Below are 12,500 nucleotides of genomic sequence, written 5' to 3' on the forward strand. Positions count from 1 at the left end.
TACATCTTTTTAGTTGTATTATTTTAAAAACTCTTATATAATATGTAAGGTATAAATATGAGAATCAATCTTATATATAATATGCAAAAGAATAAATTATAGATTTTAACCTGAATTTTTTTTTTTTTTTTTTTTTTCCTGTAATATAAAAAAAATATATAATATATATATATATATATATATATATATATATATATATATTATATTTATTTAATTATATTTATATATATTTATACAACCATCATATGCCAAAAATTATAGGTATGCAATAATAATATATTCAATAAAAATTATTTTTTCATGTATAATATGCAATATAATATATTATACTCAAACATATAGTTCAACAGAAAAAAACAAGAACCACAAAAGAAAAAAAAAAAAAATAAATAATAAAATAAAATAGAAAAAAAATTACTTAAACGGAAGTTATATATATATATATATATATATATATATAATAAAAGTCAGAACAAATTATTTTATTTATAATATTATTATTCTTATATTTTATAACAAAAAAAGTAAATGATATGTAATATTCATTTTTTGTATTTAAAAACATATTAAATTATTTTGCTTAGTTATAGTTTTATATATTATTTATAAAAAGTATAATATAATGTAGCAAATAATTTTTCTTTCTTTTTTCCATTTATATATTTTCTTTTTTTTTGGTTTATAATTATAATGGTATAAATTTTATAGATTAACATATTCAAATAATAATAATGAATAGTTATTTCAGTTAATATATATTGACTTTTTTTTTTTTTTTTAAAAAAGGAAAAAAAAAAAAGAAGAAAAAAAATGTTTCTTCATATTTAAATAAATAAATAAATATATATATATATATATATATATATAATATATTGAAACATTTTTTTATAAATACAAAATCAAATTGTTTTATTTTTAAGTCAATAAATTATTACATGAAAGATATTTTATTAAAAAATAAAAATAGTCTTTTATTTCTCTTTAATTTTTATAGTATATTTTTTTTTTTTTTTTTTTTTTTTTTTTGTTTAACAAAAATATCGTCATTATTCACTGATGAGACATTATTGATATATTAGACAAAACAAAAATGGATAATGATAATAATAAAAGAAAAAAGACGAAGAAAAAGAAAGTTCGAAATGTTAATAATAAAAATAGTAATGGTATATATATAAATAATAAAAAAATAATGTATATTTTATGTGAGTGTATAAATAATAATATATGAAAATGAAATATATTATTTATAATTTTTGTGTATTATAGAAAACAAAAAGAAAGGAATCCAAGAAAACCAAGATGAACAAAATTATACAGAACAGTATGCAGATCAAATTGAAGAGATATTAGCGTTACATAATATTTTTTTCCCTATGTATGTAGACAATCCAGGGTAAGAAAGAAAAATAAAATAAAATAAAATAAAATAAGTAGATAGATAAATAAATATATAAATATAAATATATATAAATATAAATATATATATATATATACCAAAGGGGTAACATATTATCCATGTTGTTGTCTAATTCACAATGCATTTTATTTTATATATATTTATTTTATCCATGTTTGTAGGCATGTAAAAAAAAGCGATCTACCAAAAGATTTAATGAAACGTAATGAATATATAAAGAATAGTAAGGATTTATCCGAGAATATTATTGTTGATATAAATGATGAAATAAATAAAAATACTTGTTTAACCTTTAGTATGTTTCTGAACATTGATAATATTATGGAAAAGTATAAAGTAACATTTATGTATGAAAAAATTTATCCATATTCCTATCCAAATGTTGTTATACATATGAACACCAAATTAAATGAAGAACAAAAAAATGATGTAACATTAAATATAAGAAAAATATGTGCAAAGAATTATGGAAGAATTACTTTATTTGAAATTTGTTTATTTATTAATGAATATTTAAACAAAATATTCAATAATGATTTCCAAAATTTGTGGGAAGAAATGAATTATCGAATTGATGACACAAGTTTTAAAAAAGACAGAGATAATGAAATATATAATGATTTACATAATGAAATAGAAGACGGTCGTAAATTAGATAATTATAAAAACGTACAAAATGATAATAATGATGATGATTATAAAAAAAATAATGAACATATGAATAATCAGAGTGATGGGATTTATGAACATATGAAAAATCATCAATGTGATCAAAAAGGTTATTATGATAATGGAGCATGTTTAAATGATCAAATTGAATCTAAGAAAAAAAAAACACAAATATTATATGAACACGGTATACAATATGATGAAATAGAAATAAATAATAAAAACAAACATATAGACAATTATATAAAAGATACATATAATTTTCATAGTCAACCTTATAATAAAAAAGGATATTATAATAATGAATATTTGAAAGAAATGTACTTATCAAAAAATAATGATAATGAAACAATTAATGATGAAAAAAATTTAGATCATAATTCGACCAACACTCTTGAAAATTATAATTATTTACAAAATAATATAATTAATGAACAAAAATATTTTTTAAATACATATAATTTCAATAGTATATCAGGGTTTTCTTCAATAAATAGTTGCCTTATTAATCAACAACAATATGAAATAAATAGAAAAAAAGAAGAATGGGAAACAAAAATAAAAACAAATTTTTTAGAAAATAAATTGAATTCAAAAAATATTATGAACAATTCAGAAAATTATGATATGATAATACAATGTAAAGATAGCAATTTTAAAAATTTTAATATTATAAAAAACATTTCAATTAATAATTATAGGAACACATTTCTAGTAAGACATAGTATTGATACAAATGTATATATTATTCATTCATATGTCTTATTAAATATCTCATATTTCTTAACCTTCTTTTTCAATCATATGGTTTTTTGTAATAGGGATTTTAATTTGTTTTGTAACATATTAAATGATAAAAAGGGAATTCAAAAAAATAAAAAAAATAAAAAAAATGAAGAATTATTTAAAGAATATTTAAATGATATTATCAATTTAAGAAATTCAAAAAAAAAAAAAAATTTCCTATTAAAAAATTATCAGGATGAAGAAAAGAACAAACAAAATTATTATATTCCTGCTGTTCATTTTTTTTGTAGTGAATATCAATTTTACGCTAACAAAAATTGTGTTATTACACAAAATAAAAATAATAAAACTTTACACAATATATTAAATGAAATAAATCATAATCGTTTAAAAAAAGTTATTCATCATTATAAACTTGTACGTAAAATTAATATTAAAAAAATCATATGTGAGCTAGCCAAATTGACCAAAATACATCATAAATATTTAGCTAGATATCACTTTTCATGGTTTGAAAAGGAAAAAATCATAAACAAAGAACAGAAAAATAATCAAAAAATAAATCAAGTAAATGACTTAATGAAAAATGTTATTATAAATAGGCTTGATCATAATGTACATTATATGGAAGAACATTATAAAACTGAAGTAGAAGACAACATAAATAATGATAAACAAAAGATAAAAATAAAAATAAAAAATAATAATAATAATAATAATAAAAAAGGTATAAGTTATATACAAAACAAAGAAAATATAAATAATGGTCATGTACTAAAATATAATGCAAATAAAATAGAAGAAGATTTTCAATGTGTACAGTCTTTTGATTCCTACTGTACTGACTGTGCTTGTTATTATTGTTGTTGTTCATCTTCTTCCTGTCCATTAGAAAACGATGACACGATATTACAAACAAATGAAGATAAAAATGGGAATTATAAGGATAGCTGTGAAAATATAAAAAATGAAATAAATCATTTGGAAAAGGAAAAGCCAACAAAAAATAATGAAGAAGATGAAGAAGATGAAGAAGAAGAAAAAAAAAATCATGAAGTTTTGGATGAAAAAAAAAACAAACTAATAGGAGCTTTTTCTAATAATATAGAAAGAAAAGGGTCACAAAGTAAGAATAGTATCAATATAATGGAAGGTTCAAAAAATAAAGACAAAGATAAACATATCCATCACCATAATATTATTAATAATAATAATAATAGGAATGACAAGGAGTGTTGTAATAATATGAAGAATAAGAAAAATGAAAATTATATAACTCCTTTTAAGAACGATATAAACTATATTAAAAATGTAGCTTATATAAAAAGTATCTTAAATAAAAAAGAATATAATAAAAAAACATTATATATACAATGTGAACATTGTAAAGGACAATCATTAGAAAAAGAAATTGAAAATAATTTTTTTCAGAAAAATAAATATTTAATATGGAATATATTTCGACAAGTATTAGAATCTTTAAGCTATTTACATAAGCAGAAAATATATATAAAAAATTTGAATTCTCAGAATATTTATTTAGATAATGATAAATATGGAGCACATATTAAAATAATAAATTATAGTATATGTAATATGATTGATTATTTCTACTTTTATCATTATTCATATAAAAATAATTCCTCTTATTTCCAACAGTTCATGCAAGAATTATATAACGATCTAAAAAATATTGGGAAACCATTAAATAAACAAGATATTGAAAACATGATACACACTGAACGTATACATGATAAGGAATCTAAAGAAGAAGATATCTTTGTAAAGAAGTGTAACAGTTTTGAAATTAAAAATGATAGTTCGTGTAAGGAATATATAAATGATGAAAAAATAAACAAAGAAAAAAATGTTCCTATTGATGAATATGATCGTAATAATAAATGTGTCAATTATAATGATTATAATAATGATGATTACGATGATGATAAGGAAAAAACAATATATACATATCCATCATCAAATGAATATAAAGATTTCTATGTACATTCTTATAACCAATATTTTTATAAATGTTTAAATAAAAAGAAATATGATTATGAAGAATTGGACTTATTTTCATTAGGTTTATTATTATATGAATTATGGCATACACCATTTAAATCGAAAGAAGAAAAATTAATAAATATAACTACCATGATTAAGGAAAAAACTTTTTCAGAATCGTTTATAAAAAATATAGATAATGATTCTTTAAAAGTATTAAAATTTATTTTAATTAGTACTATTAACTATGATACTAATGAAAAAAAAATAACAAAACTGGAATATGTAGATATTTTAAATTTAAATATAAAAAAGGATAAGGAAGATTATGAACATTTGAATAATAGTATGAAAACTAAAACTATCAAAGATATGAGTGATGATTATATAATTAAGGAAGAGGGGATATATAATAAGAATGTAAATATCGATATAGAAAATGAAATAAAAATGAATAAAATTAAAAAAAATATAAATAATTATAAGGATCATATGAATAATGAAATGTTATTAAATATGAATAAAAAGAATCTAAATGTTCCAGAGAAGCCTAATTTATATTGTATTAATAATTCTATTAGTAGTATACTAGCTAAATATAATGAAAACGATGATTATATATCTAATCAAAAAAAAAATAAGGATTCTGAGATATATTTGGATGTAAAAGGAGATATAAGATTACTTTTAATGAATAGTATGGAATCCCCATCTAGTCATCATATTGCTTCAGAGAATTTAAAAAAAGCTGATCATTCAAATACATATTCAGAACAATTAAAAAAAATTTATAATTTCTTTAATCAGGATATTAATGTCCTGGAAGATGGTAAACATATATCTATGAAAAAGGACAACATACAAAAGGAAAATGTTGTTGAAAAAAATGATATATTTGAAGATAATGAAAAGAATAACAAGATTAATCAAAATGATAAGATTAATAAGGATGATGAAAATATAAAATATACAAACGAAGATAAATATAAAATAAATGAGAATAAAAAAAACAACAACAATAATAATAATAATAATAATAATAATAATAATAATAATAACAATAATAATAATAATTTTCAGATGAACCATATTGTTGAAGAGGCTATATACAGTACACATGAACATGCTAATAATAAAGAAGAATACATATATAAAAAGAATTATACTAACAAATTACCAAAAATAACAGCAGAGAAATTATTAAATTATCCATTAATACCTGTTGTCATCCAAAGAGATATTTTTAAATATTTTCTTCAGAAATTAAAACATAATTCTTTAAATGAATGCATGAATGTTTTAAACATTTTATTATATAATAATAAAGATCTATCTTTTCCATTTGAAAGGAATCGAAATGCATATGTTTATACACATACATCTACCTATGAATATGATGTTATTAAAAGTTATATATTTGAATATTTCCATTGGTATTTATCTAAAAAACTTTGTACTTACAACCAACCTCATGTATTTCAATTAATAAAAAACAAAACAGATACATCTAATGAAGATGTACATAATGATGTCATATCAAAAATTCCTAATAATTTTTTAAAAAAAATTAATTTATATAAAAAAGAAATAAAGACGAAAAAAATGGATATGGAAAACGATTCTGATAATAATGAAAACAAATATGAAGATATTAATAATAGTATTGAACATTTAGATATATTAGAAAAAAACAAATCCAATAAAAAGAACAAAAAAATGAAAAAAAAGGAAATAAAAAATAATAGTAGATATTATTCATTTGATTCTTTACCTGAACAAAATTCAAATAATTTAAAAAATTTGGAAAATAGGCAAGATCTTAAAAAAAAAAAAAGTTATAAAAAGAAAGAGAATGATAATAGTACAACAAGTAGTAAGGATAAAAATGAAAAGGATAATATTTCAAAATATGAGAAAAAAAAAAAAAAAAGTGATGATGAAAAAAAGAAGGATAACAAAAAGAGAGATTTTCCTATATTAGGCAAATTTTCAATGTTTAAAAAATTTCCGTTAATTAAGAGAAGTAATACATATAATGTATATAGAACTAATGATATGAATACAAATTTTTTGATAAATTATGATGATAAAAATGGAGAACATGAAAAAGGTGATAAGGCTGATGATACAAGTAGTTCTTATAATAATAATAATATTAATAATATGCAAAATAGTTCCCGTATGATTGAACAATTAAAAACAGAAAATGAAGAAAATAAAAGAAATATTTTAAATCGGTTTAAAGACAAATTACAACTTATTGATAAAAATAATAAATTAGTTTATATGCCCTTTTATCTTACTGAGTCCTTTTTAAATTTAATACCACATTATAATTTAAATAAAAGCTTTATGAATTCCTTTTGTTTTTTTCAAAATTATTTTTTTGAAAATAATCAATATAAAATAATAAAAAGAGAGAATAGTATTATATATAATAATATCATTACAATAAATGATAAGAAAGATTTTTTTTATGGTAACAATATTAATGGAAATAATAAAACAGAAGTTAATATTTCATTTTGTATTTATCAATTAATTATATTATGTAATATTATGGAAATATTTGAAAAGTTTGAAGGATATTTAAATAATTTAATAATAAAATGGTGTTATACCGATTTAATTATTATTTTAATTCGGGATATGTTATCATTAAATTGTAATAAAAAAATATATTTTTTATATAAAATATTTGAAGACGGCAATATTTCATTTAAGAATTTAAAAAAATTACTTTTATATTTAGATATCACATATGATGATAAAATACTGAAAATATTATATTCTGTTTTATATGATCAAACAGATAATTTATATAATAAAATGAAGAAAATTATAAAAATGTATGATATTAAAAATCATAAAAATACCAAATTTATTAATTATATAACATCAACCATAATTTATTTAAATAATCTTTTTCAATATTTTAATAAATCTAATCATATTTTTACATGGGATTTTTTTATGAACCACTTCCAAAATACCTTTGGATTTGCATTTGCTTTTAATATTTACTCAAATAAAAATACAAAATATCTATTATCTTTTGGAGGGGTGTCAACACAAGTATTTACAAATTATGATAAGGTACCACAAAATGGAACATATAATATCATTTTTGAAATATTTGTAGATTCTATATCAAATATAATATTTCAGGTATAACAAAAAAAATATTTGAAGGACATAAAGAAACATATGTATATATGAATTATGTGTATTGATTTATGTGTGTCGATTCGTTTTATGTCCAAGGAAACTAACATATACACACACATAAACATATATATATATATAAATACATTATATACATGTTACCAACATCTTATTATTATTATTATTATTATTTATTATTTTTTTTTTTTTAGGATGTAAAGAAGGATAACTTTTCCAATTTGCTTATAGATTTCCATTCTCCTAGTGTAGTAATTACGGCTAAGGCTTATAAATTATTGATGTATGCCTTTTCCTTATATAATAGTTTAATACAAAATGGAATTAAGGTAAAATGAGAAAAATAAAAAAATAAAAAATAAATAAATAATAAACAAATAAACAAACAAATAAATAAATATATTAAATATAATGATAAACATATATATATATATATTTTTTTTTTTTACATTATTTTTGTACCTCTTTATAGTGCGAATGCAGAATAACACCCCTCATGGAAACGTCCAAGTTTGAAAAGAGCTTACTGAAATATAAAAACATCAACATTCACGTACAAATAAACCAAAAGATTAGCTCGAGTACATCAATTAATATAGAAGACTATGAAAATTCAGCCGAAAATATTTCTTCTTCAAATATAATCAATTCAGAGGAAAATGTAAATATTATATATAGCACTCACATTATCAGATTAAATATTAAAAAAAATTTTGAGAATGAGGCATCATTAATAAATTATATAAAACAATTTTATTTGAAAAAATGAATTTTTTTTTTTTTTTTTTGATATCTTATATATATATTGATTTTTATATTATTTCTTGATTATATAGTTAACAACCTTTTAAAAGGTTATAAACTTAATCAAATGTTTTTATATAAAAAAAATATATTTATTTTTTTTTTTTTTTTTTTTGTAAATATAAATTCGAATATTTTTTATATTATATTTTATATACATTTATAAAATGCTTGATTTTTTTTTTTTTTTTTTTTTTTATTCCATATTTTTAGATATAATTATATTTTTGGTATCATTTTTTGATAATATTATTACGTATTTAGAATTTGATTACTCCATAATTTATTTACACATAATATAATATGAAATAATTATTTTATCGTATTTATTATTTATTATTTTATATTTTATATTTTTTACTATTTTTTTTTTTTTTTTTATATTTTGTTTTAGTTTTCCTCAAATTTGATATTTCGTAGTTTTATAATTTTATTTGATGCATAAAACTAACATAATATTATAATTTGTTTACCAACCATCAAAATGTTTTTGTTTATATATTAATTTAATATAATAATGTAACACAAAATATAATATAATATTTTTTCATTTTTTATAAACATCAAAAAAAGAAAAGAAAAAATAACATTTCCCGCTCCTACCCTCTATACTATATAAGTAACATCATAATGATTAAATAAATAAATAAATGTTTGTTTTGAATGGGATAAGTTATAACATATATATTGTGATCCCAAAAGCTTTTTAAAATTATGAAAAAACTATTATTTTTTTTTTATTGTTATATATGGTTTGACTTATTTGTTCATGTGTCTAACTTTTATATAAAACCAGTAAGTTTTGTGTAAAGTGAAAAATTTATATTAGAAATGGCAATTTATTTTATAATGTTTCTTCTATGGATTATTTATTATATTAATATATGTATGGAAAATATAAAAATATACATTACATCATTTTATAATGAAATCAAATTTTAATAATATATCTATACAATAAGAATAAGAGAATCACAATAAATAAATAAATAAATATATATATATATATATATATATATATGTCCTTTATTTATTAATTATTTTTATTATTTTTTTTTATTAGAAAAACTATTACACACATAAAGCCGAACGAACAAAAAAGAGTGTGTTGAAAAGATATTCATTTCAATTATATAATAAAAAACAAACAGATCTGTATAATGACAATAAAAATTTTATACGAATAGAATTTCGTCCAGGTGTAGGAGGAGAGGAAGCGTTCACATGGTCCAAAGAATTATTAAACGTAAAAAATAAAATAAAATAAGAACATACATCGTAACAATATATATATATATATATATATTTATTTATATTTATATATTTGCCACTATATTTTTCTTGTATATATATTTATAAATATATGTATTATATAATTTTATATTTTTTTTAAGACTTACAAATTGTTCGCAGAGAGGAATAAATGCAAAGTTGAAAAAATACAAGTAAAAATAAATACTTATGTGTTTATATATTTTGTTTTATATATAAGTATATTCTTTTCATTTATTTGTTCATTTGTTCATATATATATATTTTTTTTTTCTCTTAATTTTATAGGATATTAGTGATTCCTTAGTTATAAGTTCAAAGGAAAACTTACGTATAATTAAAGAGGACAAACAAATTGAAATAAATTTGTATGATCTTTTTAAAAATGAAAGTGGTATTCATCAGGTGAAAAGGATACCAAAGAATGATTCCAAAGTAGGATAAAAATTACAAAAAAAATTTTAAAATATACATACATACATACATATATATATACATATGCACTTTATTATTTTATTTTATTTTTTTCGCGAAGAATAGGATTCATTCATCCACAGCTACGGTTGCAATATTTTTTCATAAAAAGGAAGAACCAAAATATGAAATTAATTTGAAAGACCTAAAAATTTCAACATTCAGATCGAGTAAACCAGGTGGACAAAACGTGAATAAGGTACACTTATCAGAAAAAACAATAAAATATAATTCAATTTAGGTGCACATAATAAAATTTTTATTTTATTATATTTAATTTTTTATTATATATATATATATATATATATATATATATATATATATATATTTTTAATTTAAAGATTGAATCAGGTGTGTGTATTTTACACAAACCTACAGGAATACAAACTGAATGCCAAGAGGAAAGGTTAATATATATATGCACACAAATATAAATATTTTTAAATAATCACATGTACATTAATAATACCAACAATATAGACATTATTTTATAATATTAATATAATATATTATATTTTTTTTTTTTCACTATGATGTAGAACTCAAGAATTAAATAAAAAACTTGCTATGAAAAGGTTAATTCAAAAAATACAACATATGGAAAGTAAAGAAAAGGAAAATATGGTTCAACATGAACGAGCTAAATTGGTAATATTGTTTTTTTTTTTTTTTTTTTTTATCTAGCTATTATAGTATATATATATATATGTGCAATTAATATAATGGCTAGATAACAAAAAAAAAAAAAAAAAAAAAAAAAAAAATATATTTATATATATTATATTAATTATGTGCGTTTTTTTTTTTTCCTTTGTAGATAAAAGAAAGCAATAGAAGTAACAGAATAAGAACGTATAATTTTTTCAGAGGCTACATAACCGATCATATAAATAAAAAAAAAATTGATTTGATATATTTTGAAAAGGGTAAATTGGAATACATATTAAATATATTTTAAAATAATGTCATTCAAAAATTATATTTATTTATCTTTTCTTTTTTTTTTTTTTGTTGTCACAATAAAGTTTTTTTTTTTTTTTTTCTTTAAAACAAATACAAAAAAAAAAAATATACCTACATATATATGTTATTAACATTTATATATGGTTGTATATAATGAAACAAGGTAAAAAAAAAAAAAAAAAAAAAAAATGAAGATGAAATACAAAACATAAAAAAAGATGAAAAATATGAAGTTGTTTAAAAGAGAGATACAATTTTTATTTATATTAAATCAAGGAATAAAATATGAAAATATGGAAACTACGAAAAAGAAAATATATCATTTTAAAAGGATTACATGAATGAATAAATAAATTAATAAAAATAAATAAATAAATAAATATATATATATATATATATATATATATATATATATATATGTTAAAAATCCTTTTCACATAAAATTGCATTTATTTCTTTTTTTTGGTGTGTTTTGATTTTTAATTTTTTCCTCTAAAAATTCCTTTTTACATTTAACAACTTGGCCTATTTTTAAGGGTTCCCAAAAATTCGTTTGTGCATATTTTGAATGAAAAGAATAATCAACTGTTGCATCGATTTTACCTCCTCCTTTCTTTAATATTGAATTTATACCACCTGGATGATGATTAATAAATGTAGACACATCATAAACATAACCATTGGCAATAATCCAACAATCATTAATTTTATAATGTCTTTTTATTTCACATAATGTAAAATCTTCTTTATATTTAACAAAATTATATTTTAACACTTGTTTTTGTTTTTCATATTTTTCATTTAAAATATTATTATTATAATTTATATAATTTGTTTCGTTTAGTGTGCTGGTAAGCTCATGGTTATTATTTAGTCGTATATTATTATATAGATCTATATTATTTATACTATTATTATTTGTATTTGTATATTTGTCTTCTTTCGAAATAATTATTTTAAATTT

The 12,500-nt window shown here is 18.5% G+C and overlaps 3 protein-coding genes across 3 annotated transcripts in view; 2 read left to right on the forward strand and 1 right to left on the reverse strand.

Annotated features, from left to right (window-relative positions):
* Nucleotides 1–1,090: 1,090 nt before the first annotated feature.
* Nucleotides 1,091–8,792, forward strand: PF3D7_1428500 (protein kinase, putative; the record flags this gene model as incomplete). Its single annotated transcript, XM_001348402.1, has 5 exons — nucleotides 1,091–1,166; nucleotides 1,270–1,396; nucleotides 1,582–8,008; nucleotides 8,218–8,352; nucleotides 8,496–8,792. The coding sequence occupies 5 exons, from the start codon at nucleotides 1,091–1,093 to the stop codon at nucleotides 8,790–8,792; spliced, it is 7,062 nt and encodes a 2,353-aa protein (XP_001348438.1).
* Nucleotides 8,793–9,541: 749 nt separating this feature from the next.
* Nucleotides 9,542–11,531, forward strand: PF3D7_1428600 (peptide chain release factor 1; the record flags this gene model as incomplete). Its single annotated transcript, XM_001348403.1, has 8 exons — nucleotides 9,542–9,622; nucleotides 9,891–10,073; nucleotides 10,222–10,272; nucleotides 10,388–10,534; nucleotides 10,635–10,772; nucleotides 10,915–10,979; nucleotides 11,113–11,221; nucleotides 11,391–11,531. The coding sequence occupies 8 exons, from the start codon at nucleotides 9,542–9,544 to the stop codon at nucleotides 11,529–11,531; spliced, it is 915 nt and encodes a 304-aa protein (XP_001348439.1).
* Nucleotides 11,532–11,969: 438 nt separating this feature from the next.
* PF3D7_1428700 (heme/steroid binding domain containing protein, putative) overlaps nucleotides 11,970–12,500 on the reverse strand; it is a gene marked incomplete at both ends in the record, with an annotated part of 1,302 nt that continues 771 nt past the window's right edge. The window contains one exon of the mRNA XM_001348404.1: nucleotides 11,970–12,500. This exon is cut by the window's right edge and continues 771 nt beyond it. Coding sequence (XP_001348440.1) covers nucleotides 11,970–12,500 — 531 coding nt within the window.

Source organism: Plasmodium falciparum (genome assembly GCF_000002765.6).
Source record: "Plasmodium falciparum 3D7 genome assembly, chromosome: 14".
NCBI classification, from domain to species: domain Eukaryota; phylum Apicomplexa; class Aconoidasida; order Haemosporida; family Plasmodiidae; genus Plasmodium; species Plasmodium falciparum.